Raw genomic sequence first — 16,396 nt, forward strand, 5'->3', positions numbered from 1 at the left:
CTAATGCAGGCTGCTCAGAGTCCCTGGTCGAGACTGAGGTCTCCTGCCCACTACTGAGGGCCGCCCTGCCGTCCTAAGAAGCACCCCCCCCCCACCCCCCGCCAGCAGCTCCGCTGAAATCCCACGCCGGCTCCTACCTCTCCGGGAGCTGCACACAGCTGCACCTGGCGCAGATCAGCAGGGAGGTTGCCGAACAGCCCCCCGCCCTCCCCAGCCCTGTCAGGATCTCTAATCACTGGCAGTCCTCGAGCTGTGTGCTGTCTGCCCATCGTAGGAGCCACAAGTCTGCCGGCTACTTAGATTTCAGCGAAGTAAAATTAAATAAAAAAATTTAACCTCTAGATTCTCAGCCCCACCAGCCACACTTCAAGAGCTCAGTAGCTGCGGGTGGCTCACAGCGCCCGTCCCGGAGGGCCCAGGTACAGAACACGTCCGTTACCACAAGGGAGTCTTGGGGAGCGGGCTGTGGTTGCCCAGGAAGAGGTGTCTGGGAGGAACACCAACGTGAAGCCAGGACAGACTGAGTCTATTTTTTGGGCCCCGCTCTGCCAGTGGCTTTAAGATTCAGATTAAAAAAATAAAAAAAATCAGCCGCAACAATTTGTATATGGGCTGAGGTATTAGTTGACTTCCCTTAAAACCTCAAGTAGAAGCATCGTGTCCACACGGGCTGCACGTCCAAGTCACCTCTAGAGTCTGCTTTAACTGGGGCCGAGAGCGCGTGGCCTTTAGAGCACCCCAGGGGGGGCTCACTTTGTAGACAGGCTTGAAAGTCAGCACTGCTGTAGCACACACGTTAGCTCATTTAATCAGATGATCACATAACATAAATCCTACCCACTGTCATCTGGACAGTGCACAGAAGCAGACAGATGCAGCACTGGTTCCAGCAGTCACCACTGATGGGGCGGGCCGCCGTGCCGAACTAGAACTCATGTGGGAAAAGTGATTCCACAAAGAAGCATAAAACTTACATTGCTCACAATCCAGCTAGTGGCAACTTAGCCACAGTTCTCTTTCCTTCATGTATTCTCTCCAAAACTTTGACAAAAGTTATTAATACATTTCATTTTTATATAATCTCTGGGATCTTTGGAAGCTTCAGAAAATAATGTTATCAGGGAAGGATTACTGTTTATTTTCTTGACTGATACTTCATGCTCAATTCATGATTTCTTTTTATGTATGTTATACATATTTTTACTGCTGTGTAAAGTATAAATATCTGTATACTGAGAGATTATAGGGGATAACCACTATTTCATTCATTTTATTCTACTTCATATTGTTTTTTTAGAAATCCAATATTTCCTTATTCAATGTTGATACACAACAGAACTCCGAAATACTTAGGTTAGTATTGTTCATTGCTCTAATTCCTGCTGCGGCAATGTAACATTCAAGGTGCAAAAGGATTCTATGTAAGTTTAAATACCTGTGTCAGTAATAACCCAAACTGGATTTAAGACAGTCCCATCTAATGATACTTATGCTTTCCAGAGCACAGTCCAACTGTGGCTAGAAACACCTTTATCATTATAAACATTACCAATAATGCTGATTTTCATATTAATAAAATATATAACATATAATTATAATAAATATAAGACTGATGTTAGCAACAGTGCTGTTAACACTGATAGGCAAGATTCACGGTTACCACTCCCATCACTTGTGTTTGCACCCCTTCAGACTTGCTCTCACGTGTCAGTGAGGTTCCTGTCACGAGGCATTTATGTTTCCTTCCTTTCCTTTTTGACGTTGGTCGTGCAGTGTTTGAACAGTACCATCTTGAATCGGGAGTATTTTCATCGTTTGAAATTTAGAAGACAGCTGGCAGGGAGCAGGGTACAGTGGCGCGCAGTGGTAGAGCACATGCTTAGCATGCATGTGGTCCTGGGTTCCATCCTCAGCGCCTTCATTAAAAAAATCAATAAACCTACACCCTCCCCTAACAAAAGACGACTGTGATACTTTCAAAATTAGAAAAAAGGAAAAGCAGTTCAAACATTCAAACTCACCTGCTGCCGATCAGAGCACTCCATGGGCAGCGGCCCCTCCCGCTGCCGTTCAGGACGCACCGTGGGCTCCAGGCCTGTTGTTTTCATAAGGCTTCCACTCCCGCAGTTTCACTACTGTCTCCACAAATCTGCTCGTTATTTATTTATCCTCAGAAGTGTGGGCGGGTTACAGGTTTTTGGGCAGCTGTACGTGGCACTTTAAAGGAAAGTTATTGCGGGATTAAAAAAAATAGTTTTATCATACTTATGGTGACCAAAGGGGAAAGTGGGCTGTGGGTATAAATTAGGAGCGCGGGATTAACAGACACACACTACTGTATATAAAATAGATGAACAGCAAGGACCTACTGCACAGCACAGGGAACTAGATTCACTGTCCTACGTACATATATACATGTATTCTGCTTAAAGTTCTTTTCCATGGTAGGTTACTTTAAGTACGTATAACTGAATTACTTTGCTGTACACCTCAAACCAACACATTGTAAATCAACCATCCCGCACTTTAAAAAATGCCACAGAAGTTTAATTTCATTGTAGTTAACACAATTTTTATATGAAAAACACTGTCAAATATGAGTATTAACAACAGAAATGGAAAAGGAGTACTTAGGTCTGACTCCCTGTTTGCATGGAAACAGTTCACATCACAGTACCCAGAGAGCTTGTTAAAGCCGGTTAGTGGGCTTGAACCAACATACAGCTTCTGTTTCAGTAGATCTGAGATAGGGTCCACGAATGTGTATTTCTAATAGGCTTCCAATTAATGCCCAAGCTGCTAGTCCAGAGACCACACCTTGAGAAGCACTGACAGAGGAATTTAAAAGGTTCAAATTCACTAGAATTTCGTTTTTTAGAATACATAAAATGTGTATGCATAATATATCTACAGTTCTTCAAAAAAAAAAGTTTTAAATGAAAATCAATTTCTGAGCTGCAAAAGAAAGGTATCAAAAGAAATCCGCGCAGCTCCTCTGAGGAGAGGACTCGTCTGTGAGTTCATGGGGTCCAGAGTGGACGGCACACGGCTGTCAACTCCAGGGACGTTTGCTGCGACACTGTAACCAGATTGCAAACTGGAAACCAGCAAAGTGCCCGTTTCACAGAGGCCCAGTTACACAAACTTTGAAATGCACAAATACAAAGGACTGGAAAGGAATTAGGCTGCTTTGGATGTGCTGATCTGGAAAGATTTTCAAGATTTATTATTATGCTTTGAAAAATAAAGGAGTAAAAATAATGCATGATTTCTTTGAATACACAACAATAAAGGCGGAGGGCCAGGAGCCCCGTGCTCGCCTCCCACGTGGAAGCAACCGGCACAACAAACCAATGAGAACAGCCCCGGGGAGCTCTGCTCAGAGAAAAGCAGCAGAGACTCGGAGGCGCTCAGAATCCAAGGGTGGCTGCACTGGGAAGTGTAGGAAGCACTTCCCCTGAGTCAGCTCGTCCTCCAGCCCAAGGCGGCCCCTGGGGGGAAAGGAGAGGACCCCAGCAGCCTCACCGCCATGAAGGACCCGCACAGCTGCACCGAGGCTCGTCCTGAGCTGACCAGGCTGCCTGGAGTCCGTCTTACCATCCCCTCCCCATCACCCCCTGGGGCAGGTGCTGTCCCTGTCCCTGTGCTGAAGACCTGCCCCCAGGACCCAGCTGCTGGCATGTCCCATTCTCTGATGTTGAGAAGCCATAGCGCCTCTCCACCTGTGAAACCAGAGGGGCTGCCACTGCTCTGAGACCCACCCCGGGGCCATTACGAGGCCAAGCTCCTGCTGCTCTGCACTCCACGTTCTGGCTCGAATGGGTCATCACCTGGATGCCCTGCTGCTGCTCTGTGACTGCCTCCTTGGGCCAGAGCTGTGACCTTGACCCACCATCCCCAGGTCACGCTGCTACTGCACCTGCTCGCGGGGCCCAAGCCATCACCACCCTGTCACCCCAGAGCCCGTGCCGTTGACCTAGGCCTCATTTCCGCAGGACAACTGCACACACCCACATCTCAGATGCCAGACCAGACAACAGCAGCACAAGGGAGACAACAGGCCAGTCCTTGACAGACACACACAGACATTCTTAACAAAATACTAGCAAACAGAATTCAAGAGAACATCAAAAGGATTATACACCATGATCAAATGCAATTTATCCCTGAGATGCAAGGAAATCAATGAATGTGATATGCCCCACTGACAACATTAAGGATAAAAATCTCAATAGATGAAGAAAAAATCTGACATATTTCAACACCACTCATGGTAAAATCTCTCAAGTCCGACATATAGAAGGAATGTACCTAATAGAAGGAATGTACCTAATAAAGGCCACATGTGACAAGCTCACAGCTAACGTACTCAGTTAGGTTCGAAGTTAAGAACTTTTCATCTCAGATCAGGAACAAGACAAGATGTCCATGCTCACCATTTCTACTCAGAACAGTACTGGAAGTTCCAGTCATAGCAGTCAGAGAAGAACAAGGAAAGGCGCCCAAGTCAGAAAGGAAGAAGTGAAGTGTAGCTGTTTTCAGGTGATACGATCTTACACAGAAAGCCCAAAAGACTCCACACACACACACAGTCAGAACCAACAAATTCAATAAAGTTGCAAGATACAAAATCAAAATTCAGAAATCAGTTGAATTCTTATACACTAACAATGAAACATCTGCAAGAGAAAATGAGAAAATAATCCATTTTGCAATACCATGAAAAAACAATACTTAGGAATAAATTTAAGCAAAAACTATCTTAAAAATTATAAGACATTAATGAAAGAAATTAGACACAAATAAATGTAAGATATCTTGTATTCTTAAATTAGAAGAATTACTGTTGTGAAAATGTCTACACAAAGCCATGAAAAGATGCTCAACATTGCTAATTATTAGAGAAATGCAAACCAAAAGCAATGAGGTATCAACTCACACGTATCAGAATGACTATCTAATCAAGTCTACAAATAACAAATGTTGGCGAGGCCATGGAGAAAAGGAAACTACTGTACACCATTGGTGGGAATGTCTGTTGCTGCAGCCACTGTGGAAAACAGTACAGAAGGTTCTTTAAAAACTAAAAACAGAACTACCATATGATCCAGCAGCCTCCCGGGTGTACATTCAGGAAAAACGGAAACACTAATTTGAAAAGACATGTGCACCCCAGGGTTCACAGCAGCACTAATTACAACAGCCAAGACATGGGTGCAACCCACAGGCCCACCAGCAGAGGACTGGGTTAGCTAAATGCGGCATGCTTGTGTGTGTAACGGGCTACTACTCAGCCGTGAGAAAGAACACTGTCGCGTGCAGCAACGTGGACTGACTTGGAGAAGACCGTGTTTAGTGAATTAAGTCAGACAAGGAAAAACATGGTATCACATGCAGAATCTGAAAAATGGTACAAATAAATGTATATACAAAACAAACAACTCAGATACAGAAAACAAATTTGTGGTTATCAGAGGGGAGAGGGAAGGGGGTACAAATTAGGGTTGTGGGATTAACAGATACAAACTACTATGTATAAAATAGATAAGCAACAAGGATATACTGTATGGCACAGGGAATTATCTTGTAATAAACTATAATGGAATATAATCTGCAAAAATAATGAATCACTATACTGTACATCTGAAAGTAACAGAATATTGTAGATAACTATACATCAATAAAAGAAATGGAAATGCCTGTCAGTCGAGAAATGGTTAAATCAGTTACAGCACATTCATATTACAGAATATCATGCAGCAACTTAAAGGTGTGAGAAATAAAAGACCTATGTCAATTTACCTGGATCAGAGGTAAGGAAGATCCATGCACATATATATAAGAAAAAAAGAGACAGATGGACAGATAAGAAGAAAGGCTTGGAAAAATTTACCTGCCTCCTGGTTGTCTGTCTGTCTGGGGGAGGGCCCATAGGTTTTAGGCGACTGGGAAATGTGGTCGCTGGAACCACGGTATGAGGTTTCATTTCGTACACCTTTGTACGGCAAGGATTCTTTACCTTTATAGATAGGTTTTACAGCTGTAGAGATCATAGCAGGCAGAGTATCTTTAAGGTCAACCTTTTTATTCCCTGAGGTCAATTTTTTTTGATGCCCTAAAAAAGCGGAGACTAGTTTCATTAAATTATTCTAGAAATGACCTTCTTTCAACTTTTAGAAACTTAAAATCTTATTAATCCACTTCTAAAGTACAGCTTCTGTATATTTTTCAATAATTTACATAAAGCAGCTTTATTAACCCAGATATTTTCTCTGGTTTTCTGTTGCTGGGTATTTGGTATTTATAAACATAAACAGTAAGAGTATAAATGAAGAAAAAGAAATAACAAAAATTACATAATATGTTAGAGAAAGACCTTTTTAAATAGGTCAGTAAAAAGAAAAAAATACTTAAGCAATCCAGTCAATAAATTCTCAAAGTTTTTATCTGTAAATGAGACAGCATACCTTAAAGAAAAGTCTGTATTCCTACGGTGAAAAAGTCGAGAGCTAGAATAGAGGGGGGTATGCTAAAGAAATGCTATTTTAAAGAGACATATTTTGAGCACTGTCAGAAACAAAACTGTGTAATAATGACAAGTTCAATATGCTCACTTGAAGAAAAATACATTAAAATAAAAAGCAGAATGTGGAGAATTTAGATGGCACTTTCTCAAAGTTAATAGAAAAACCTACATTAATGTGTTTAGTTTTCACAATATATAGCTCACAGAGACATAAGGCATGATTATATAACACCACTGGAGCAGTGGGTAAGAAACAGGGTCTGCAAATGAGTTCTTAAATGTTAGTAGATTAGATGGTTGGGAGATGGTAACGAAGGGAATGGAAGAAAATGAACATAATATTTATTTTCCTTCACACTTACCCTCATGTTTAGTCTTTCTGTTGGACTTGCCTGGGACTGGACAAAAGAGAAATACGTAAATATAAGGAAGAGGAACAAGATGGGTTTGTGTCAGTCATTTGCAGGACCTGTGACAGCGTGGGAGACGGAAAGGTTGAGAACAAACTGGTTCCGACTCAGCAGTGGGGAAGGGGGAGCTGCGCCAGACACTGCTCATTCGCCGAGAAGGCACGTGTGTCAGACAAACTTCGTTCAGAGTTTAGTTTCTCTGATATTTTGCTAAACTGGTTATATGGCTAAAGCTAGTAAAATCTGATTATTTTCATATAATTAAATCTTTAGTCATTAAAAAACCATACCGTACACTAAGAATATTAGAAATACCTGAATGTCCTTTGTCCGGTGAAGGAAGCTGCTTGGTTTTATAAGCACTTGGTCCAGCCCCCAACGCTCTGTGAAGTGGTTTTGGATGTCCAGTCACAGGGGGTGAAAAGTACTCGGAAGGTTCTTCTAGAAATAGTTAGAAAATATGCTAGCTGTAAGATGGGTCACATTGATAACTAGTTTTATTTTTAATACTCACACAATAAGTTAGTGGCCAATAAAGATAAAATTTAGAAAATTAATGAAAATTCTTGGAGATAAGTAAAATAATAAAGATATATATATACTTAGAAGGACCGTTTGGGGATCAAAGCTAAGGGAAAAAGCAAATCACAGAAGGCATCATAAGACCCCATTTCTGTGAAATATCCAGTGCAGGTAAATTTCATAGAGACAGAAATTGGTGTAGTGGTTGCCTCGGGCTGGGGGACTAGGAGGACCAGAGGACAGAAGGCAGTGGGATTGTTTTCAAAGTGATGAAAGCAAAAATTTGCAAAAAAGAATTTTATACCCAGGAAAACTATCATTCAAAGACCAAAGATGAAACAAAGGCATTTCCAGATTAAAAAAAGAAGAGATTTTGTTTTTATACTACCAGCCAAGTCTTAAAAGGCCAAGACAAAATGACACCAGATAGTAACTCAAATCCACATGAAGAAATAAAAAAGCACCTTACAGGTCATTATGTAGGTAGATATAAATGACAATGTAATTTCTTCTCTCTTATGCAGCAGTCCTTTTAAGCATAAAACTATTGCTGGATGTATAAAATAAAACTCAATTTTACTTCTACATAAGAGCATTGAATTATTCAAAAACTACATTAGGGAAACAATTTTGTTTGCAATAGCATCAAAAATAATAGTAATAAACTTAACAGAGGGGCATGGCTTGTACTAAAAGTTACAAAATGCTGCTGAGGGAAATTAAAGAAATCTAAATAAAGAAGTAAATTCAATGTTGATAGACTAGAGGAATAGTATTCCATTGTGTGTAGAGAGTGTGTGTAGAGAGAGAGAGAGAGAGAGAGAGTGTGTGTGTGTGTGTGTGTGTGTGTGTTTTGTGGCAAGTCACGCCACAGGAGCTGCCTCTCAAATGACCACAGGTCATAAGGCTGTGGTCTCTGGCACAGATGCCAAATACTGTATCAAAAGGCTACTATTCTACTGCCAGGAAAAAAGGGTAAATTAAAGCCATTTCATGTTCAGGCTTGCCAGGATTTATCTACGATATTTCTGAACAAAAAGTGAGACATAACAAGAAACTGTACTATAATAACTATGCTAGGAAATCACACACTACTTTACAGTTCCCTCTGCAGCGTTTACCTTCGTTGTCAAAGGGCGCTAAGTGAATCACTCTCGTTGTGTATTTACTTGCTGTGTTGTGCCTGGAATACAGATCCTGATGTGAGAATGCGTTTTTGTTTTCAAGTAAATTCATACCTAAAATAAAATTTAAAAAGAAAAATTACATGATAATTTCACATCAAATTCCTTTCCAACTTGGATGCCTATTGCATGTTTCTCCCCAGTTTCACTGAGAAGTAACTGACATACACAGCTGTGTAAGTTTAAAGTGTGCAGCAGGAGGGCTCAGCTTACATGTATTGTGCAATGGTTACCACAACAGACCGAGGTAACATCCAGCGTCTCATATAAACACAACAAAAAGAAAAGACAGAAAAACAGAAAAAATGTTTTGCCTGTCAGGAGATTTACTGCCAGGATTTACTCTCTTAATAACTTTCCTATGTATTGTATCATCTCTCTGATATGTCCAGTTCTTCAGTCATTTAGACAGCTTTCCCCCATCTGGTTGAGAAAAATTCTCTTGTAGAGGAAGGTTCTTTTATAGCATTTTGATGTGGTGTTTTTAGTACCTGCAAACACAGATGTACAAGGGCACTTTGGGGGTGAATTAGAGTGATCAGCAGCAGAGCCCTCACTGTGTGTTTTTAACCTGACGTGGAGGGTGGCACACTGATGAACACTTTCCATTCTTAGCATCTTCCTTAATATTGACCCTTTTTCCCAACCCTGTAATACTTTGAAGCAGAATATTCACTTCTTCCTTTCTTCTGTGTACTACATTTAGAAGGACGTGTGTACAGGAGTCACTTCAGAGATCAGAGCTCCACGCATGGAACACTGGCCTCCCCTCACCCCAGTCAGTCAGCGCTCGCTAGACTTACTTTTCATAAGCCTTACTTCCTTGTGAATGTAACAGGTACAGTTGTAGAACACTCCCATTTAAACAAAGATTGTAAACCTCCTAATGTACTTAACCAGTGGCTAGAGAGTAAACTAAAGCCACAGGGCCAAGAGGTTGTAAGTGAGAAAATAAACATTGCTGACATAATTTATTTAGAAACTATGACTCTAAGCTAGCCATTCATATTTGTCGAGTAAGAGTAAAGTCTGGGGAGGGTATTTAAATCACTAAAAATCAAAGCCTTAAGGCGCGTTAGGGTCATGGGTCCTCACTGTCACGTTTGCATGTGTTCTTGACCTTATTTTCATGAAAGCATCAAGGCTACACCATTTGCATGAAGGTATTTGGTAAACTTTAGTATCCAGTGTCAATACCATTCTGGATGCAGGCGGTAGAGGTAATACCTCACATGACCTCTCGAGTTCCAACAACTAAAACGTAGATTAAAAAATACACTGTAAAAAAGTATTGCTGAGATGGCATAAAAATATACTCTAGAGACCAAAAAGGAAGTAAAAGCATCTAAATTGGGAGTTTGTGCTAGAAAGGAGTGTGCATGTGCGTGTGCGCACATGTTTTATAAGCCTGGCTGACCTGCAGTAATGTGGGCAGTCGGGGAGAAGACAAGGTGGGAGACTCCACAATAAAGACAAATAAAAAATAAAGAAGGCACAGTCAAGCAGTTTAAAATAAAATACCCCCAAACAGGACTTCAGTATGTACAGCTGGCGGCCGCCTATGACAGAAGCTGAGCGGAGGGACGGGATGGTAACAGCGCGGAGAAACATCAGAGTGCTGTGTTTTTTAAGTTAGTGCTACGTATTTTCTGAGTGTTTAAAATATTTCCTAAAGACTAAACTTTAAAAAGCATACTACAAAAAGTACTCTAAATAGTCAGATATTTATTTTATATCATATCTTTTACCTTGACTGTCAACAGGTGAAACATTGATCTTGTTTGTTGAAAATTTAGCTGGTGCAATGGGCCAAGTAAAAAGATCTGCTTGATGCTGTGGGGACATATCTTTGTCTTCAAATAAATTCACACCTAAAATTAACAAGACATGGTCACTGTGTGCACACTGCTCCCCAGTCTCTGTAACTTAGTCTTCGTTTCTGTGCCTGTGAATTCTGCCTCCCTCGTGAGGACGGGGTGGCCACTTCACCACTCCAGTCTGTATGAACAATTCCTTCATTTTTGCTTTGTTTTCTTTGTTCTGCGGTCTGACTCAGCATCTTACTTAATTTTGATCTTTAATCCAACCATATTTCACCTTAAACAAGAATATCCATGTCCATATTTGACCTGTACTCTCCTTTCAATTCCTTTTCTCTTAGTAATTTATATTGCTCAAATTTTATTCAGAGCATTTAATTATAAACTCACCCTTAATAAATAACTATAAAATAATTAAGCTAATTTTGTTGTTAAAAGGCATGACATTGTATTTGGCTGTAAGTGGGAGCACTTTACCGCCGTGACTAAGGCTGTTGCTCAGAAATGACAAGGACCCCATTAATAAGCAACAATGAAGCAAAAGTAACTGAAAAAACCTAGACAACAATACTCTAAAAATTAAAGACGTGGAAAATGGCTCATTGTAACAGATCAAATTTGTCACGAGTAAAACACAAAACAGATTTAACTGCTTGGTTCAAACAATTTCATTTTTACATCACCAGCTTTTCCCCCATTAAAAGCTGCTTGAGTAAATAATTTTTATATGATTCATTTTTAACAATACTTTTTTCAGGAACAAAAGTGAGGATGTAATAAAATAAAGCATTCAAAAGCAAAGTTTCAGAACTCTTGCCTTAATCTTAAATTTCAGTGAAAACACACATGTGGGTGCTTGTATCTGAAGATTCAGTTACTTTCAAATTCTAGCTTTCAACATCAATTCTGCAGAAAGTTCATAACTACAGTACTTCTTGCATCAAACAGAAATGTGTCTAACACTGTTACTATTAGGACTAACGTGGTAACTGTGAATTGTGCAGCTCGGCTAGAAAACGCCACTCTAATACAGACACCGTTACCTGCCAACCAGTGAAGCAGCCCTCTCGTACCGCTCACCACCTAGCCTTTTTGCTTTTGCAAATTCAAAGCAACATTCCTTTCTAAGCCAGCAAAGACAGTGAGCAGAATGGCAGCTGCAAATATAAACCAAGAATATTCCAGAGTCATTTTGCATTAGATTTGGTGGATTACTTTCCAAATGGATGAGTTTAAGAACTAAGTAATATCTAGCTAAATTTCCATTGATAGTAAATACTAGAGTTTAACTAAATAGAAGAGGAAATTCATGAAGATTTCTGATCATTAACACTAACATATAGTTACTGCTGTCACTAACGATGCACAGTTAACTGGATCCCAGAGACAGCACAGAGCATAAATGCTGAACTTGAAAACTTCCTGTTATTACCAGGGTGATTCTTAAATTGCGTCTTGATTTCATCACCCATTGTCCCTCTGTCACAAGTTCTATGAAAGTCTCTACGGACATAACACAGGTTTTAAAACACTCTCTGAGGTGACATCAGTGCACACGTCTGTCTGTATGTGTGTGTGCGTAGCGCTGGCTTAATTAGTATTCGTTACTGCAGATGAAGAGTCACGATAAGTATCTGGACTGCAGAATCAGAAGCCTTAGCACTGGAAGGCTGCTAGCCGTCATGTCAGCCTCACGACCCTGAAGCTGCAGGTGTTCCGTGATGTGATTGAGAACACGTATCAGGACAACTAAAAACTAAGCACAAGCGGATGCCCCATTAATTCCATAACCAGTGCTTTTATACACAATGCCATCTCTCATATGATGTTAAGGGTCTTGGGGAGTTCATGTGATCAGCAGTAGCACCACCGCTGGGGCTGCATCCCACTCCGTTTGAGTTTTTATGATGTGATTTGAACATTTCGATGGATTTAGAAATGAATAACTACGTCAAATCAGAGGAAAAATACACAAAAGTTATTAAAGAAAAATTCAAATTGGAAAGGGATAAGTAAAGAATGTTGATTACAGAAGGGCATGTACCAGAGGCTGGAAACCTACCCGGAACCCAGCACTATTATTAGGCAGCTCTTACTTTGCTGTAACAGCTGAGACCAGGACTAGGTGTAAAGACTACACTACGAACTCTGGAGCCAAAATACACATCAAAATCCAAAAAGAGGTGGCAACCAGCTTGGGTATCGTCACCAAAACGATCCACAAAACTTACAGTTGGGAAGAACAAGTTTCAGTAAGTGCGTCACAATATTTTGTGAGAGTGACATGAGCTATGGCGACGCACAATGAGAGGTGTCAGCGGTATGACCGAGGCTCTGGTTCCCTCCACCTGGTACAGGGGAGAATGAAAGGCCTCTTTGCAAAGAGCACACAAAGATGCTTCTATCAGCAAGGAAGCATGAAGAAGAGCATTTCACAGCAGACAGAATTAAGGACGAGAAAAAAAAAAGAAATGTGCTAGAGTAATCTAGAAAGAATCACCGTCACCCTCCTTCACGACACCCCACCCCCACTGCCTAAGTTACTTTCCAGCCTGCTCTCCTGGACTCCCTAGGACATGGTCCGCACTGCACTGCTTCTTTGCCTGTCTCCTGTTTGGGGGGTGAATCCCGGGCATGCGAGAGGACGCCCTGCAGGAAAGCAGCACGCAGGGCGCCCTCCCCTCGGGGGCTGGCTGCTGCCTGACTGCGACGTGGTGACGAGGCTCCCGCAGGGCCTGCAGCACTGAGTCTCCTTCTGGGCGGTGAGAAGCTAGCGGCGCTGCTCTGCGGGCACCGCCGTGCGCGCTGGACGACAGCTGTTTCCCTTCTGACTGTCCCTTTCCCCCGTTCTTCTGGTAAGCTCTCTGCCTCCTCTCAGTTCACACCGAAGATCAAGACGAAGTGTGTCAGGCTGTTACGTCGGACAAGGGGCGGGAGCGTGTGAACCACATGACAAGACTGAGGACGTCTACTTCCCCTGCGCTACTGACAACGTGCCCGATATTTTAATTGTGCAGAGGGAGCTCGTAATTAGTGAAGGAACTGTCTGCTAAATCCCTCTTTCAGTCTCATTCGTAAGCTAGCCTTTCTGTCTGTGCAAATCCAAAGCAGCTATCCCTCTAGCCTGAAAACACAGTGATTAGAACCGCATCTGACATGCTTCCGTCAAGCACATTCCAACCTCACCACGGCCCTGAATGTCTGAGGCTCACGTTTGAAATGAAGGAGTCCTGAAATGTACGCCCTGTAGTTAATCTCCCGTTGATGGTAACTGCTGGAGCTCCACTCATCACAGCAGGGAATTTAGGATGACAGTGTACCGTGTAGTACCACCACACAGGTGCTGTAACCATTCAAGACTCAGACTTAAAGAAACTCTAGAGAAGATAAACAAACCAGAAAGATACTTGCAGTATCCTTGTTCTTACCGAGATGACTCTTGGATTGCGTCTTGACTTCACCCTTTCGTAGACCTTTCCCGACAGCACCTGGGAAGCGCTCTGTATCGGTCTCTACAGAAATAAACAATTTCAAAACACTTTGCAAGGTAAATACTGACTTGTTGCGTGAGGTTGTGTGTGTGCAATGCTCCTTTAATCAGCATTATTTCATTACACAAGAAGAGTTCTAATGAAATGTCTGACCTGCAGAATCAAAAGGCTTTAGAACAGAAAGAGCCAGTAAGCCATCATACAAGCTTCATCGCACTGAGGCTCAGAGATGTGTCGAGAGGCGACCAAGGCCACGGATCCAGGTAATGACACGCTGGTCCGTAACTCATGCCTCATAATTTCCTTAACTAGGACTTGTCTCATAAAATACAACGTCTTGTGCACATTTGTCATCCTAGGAGAGTTTACCTCAATAAACATTAAGATACATTCACGTGTGTACATTAAAAACACATTCCTATGGTAAGGATATACCTGTGAAGCGGACATAACATTTCTTCCCAGGTCGAGTTACGAAGTATGGGCGTCAGACTCACAGAATGTTGCTGTGAGGCAGAGATTCTTGTCACATCCAGGAATACTTTAATGTCTTTTTTTAAAAAAGGATTGTTAAGTCAAGTCGGCACCGTGACGGAAAAGAACAAGTAACCTGCGGACAGAGGCAGGCGCGCTCTCGAGCGCTCTCAGCGGAAGGCCTTCTGCCCGCGGAGGAGGCCGCGGGTCGCCTGCGGGAGCCGCGTGGCCGCGCAGCCCTTTCCGCTTGGGTCTGTACGTGCTTCTTCCTTTCTGCTGGATTCAGACACTACTCTCTAGGTCCAATGTCAGGAAAAGAAATTGGAATGTAGGTAAAAGATTTCATATTGCAAAAGGAATCATTAGAATTGGTGACTCTGGGTCAAGAGTCACCTATTGGGTTAAGTTTTGTGGGCCACATTTGGTTCTAGCACAGCAAGTAATTCGAACTGGAACCTGTCGTATCCAGATAGTATACACCAGAAGTCTTGTTTTGGAGAAGGGGTTGCCCACCAGCATGCCCAGCATGCGTTACCAGGGCAGCACAACTCTATCACCACTGCAGTCTAAGCAAAAGACTGAAACCAAAGGCACGCTGGACTGGGCAGGACAGGTTCTCAGCAATCCAGCTGGCAGCATTTGTAAAGTAACGTGTGCTACAGCGACACGTGACTGGGGACACGAGCAGGCACGCTTCAGCCCTCCGACCCTTCTGCAACACACACAATTAGAGGAACTGACTTGTCTGAGTCGAGGAAGCAGAGGGCCCTCAAATAAGCAGGGAGGCGCCGAGGGCAGCCCTCGTGGGCGGGAACGGTGAGCGCAGGAGCGGGAACGGTGCGCACAGGAGAGACCGCGTCTACTAGAGCCACAGTTGCCTCCTTCACAGTATGTTGCTTTAAAAATTTTTTTAAATTCTGTATTTTTTAATTGAAGTTCATTAGTGTCATATTTTTAGATTCCACATATGAGTGATATCATGTGGTAGTTTTCTTTTTCTGTCTGACTTACTTCGCTTAGTAATGATGATCTCCAGGCCCATCCATGTCGCTGCAAATAGCATTATTTTATTCTTTCTTATGGCTGAGTAGTATTCCATTACATATATACATATATACATATACACGTATACATACACACACCTATCTCACAACTTCTTTATCCAGGCATCTGACGATGGACATTTAGGTTGTTTCCATGTCTTGGCTATTGTAAATAGTGCAGCTGTGAACACTGGGGTGCATGTGTCTTCTTGAATTGTGTAACAATCATCATAGCCGATTTTAGAATCAACTTCATACTTATACCGATTAAATTCCAGGGAGATGGAGAAACATGATTCCCATGTAGTTTTGTTCCCTTATCCCCATTTTTGTGCTAACTTATGTTACACCTAAAAAATTAAAAACAGTGTTAAAATTATTCCTATAATCATTTCTTTATGAAACTTCATAACTTTTAAAGTAGCTGAGAAAGGTAGAATGAGTGTAGGGTATTTTTACAGTGTCTGTGAAACCAGCATTCTTATTTACAATCTGTGGTTCTTTTAGTTGGTTCCTGTGGATTCAAGTTACCGTCTGGTGTCTTTCTCTAACCTGAGTTCATCCTTGTTCACATCAATCCTCTTCTTTGTGCTGCTCTTGTGAAGTGTATGTCCATACGTTAGCGGCCCAACCACACATTTATATCTCTTGTGTTATTACAATCGTCTTTAAATCAACTGAGAGAAAGAAAGAGACAATTAAGCATTTATACAGTCTTTTGTAATTTTGGAGTTATTCTAAACTGTGTTTTTGGTTGTGTTGTTTGGTTTTTTATTTCTTTCTTGTGAATTCAATTTACTGTGTGAGATCACTTTCAGTGGCAAGAAGTTCCTTTGGCATTTCTTGTAAAGCAGAGCTGTTAGCAATGAACTGTTTGAATTTTTATTTGGTTGGGAATCTCTTTAATCTCACTGTCAGCTTTGAAA

At 41.8% G+C, this 16,396-nt stretch overlaps 1 protein-coding gene across 1 annotated transcript in view; it reads right to left on the reverse strand.

Annotated features, from left to right (window-relative positions):
- Positions 1–1,660: 1,660 nt before the first annotated feature.
- The window catches only part of CCDC7 (coiled-coil domain containing 7), an 87,084-nt gene continuing 72,348 nt past the window's right edge, over positions 1,661–16,396 (reverse strand). The window contains exons 16-22 of the mRNA XM_064479558.1: positions 13,891–13,974; positions 10,391–10,513; positions 8,580–8,696; positions 7,252–7,377; positions 6,889–6,924; positions 6,020–6,115; positions 1,661–2,217 (exon numbers count right to left, since the gene is read on the reverse strand). Coding sequence (XP_064335628.1) covers positions 2,171–2,217; positions 6,020–6,115; positions 6,889–6,924; positions 7,252–7,377; positions 8,580–8,696; positions 10,391–10,513; positions 13,891–13,974 — 629 coding nt within the window. The 3' untranslated portion in view covers positions 1,661–2,170. The remainder of the gene's footprint in view (positions 2,218–6,019; positions 6,116–6,888; positions 6,925–7,251; positions 7,378–8,579; positions 8,697–10,390; positions 10,514–13,890; positions 13,975–16,396) is intronic.

Source organism: Camelus dromedarius, chromosome 26 (assembly GCF_036321535.1).
Source record: "Camelus dromedarius isolate mCamDro1 chromosome 26, mCamDro1.pat, whole genome shotgun sequence".
In the NCBI taxonomy this organism is placed as follows: domain Eukaryota; kingdom Metazoa; phylum Chordata; class Mammalia; order Artiodactyla; family Camelidae; genus Camelus; species Camelus dromedarius.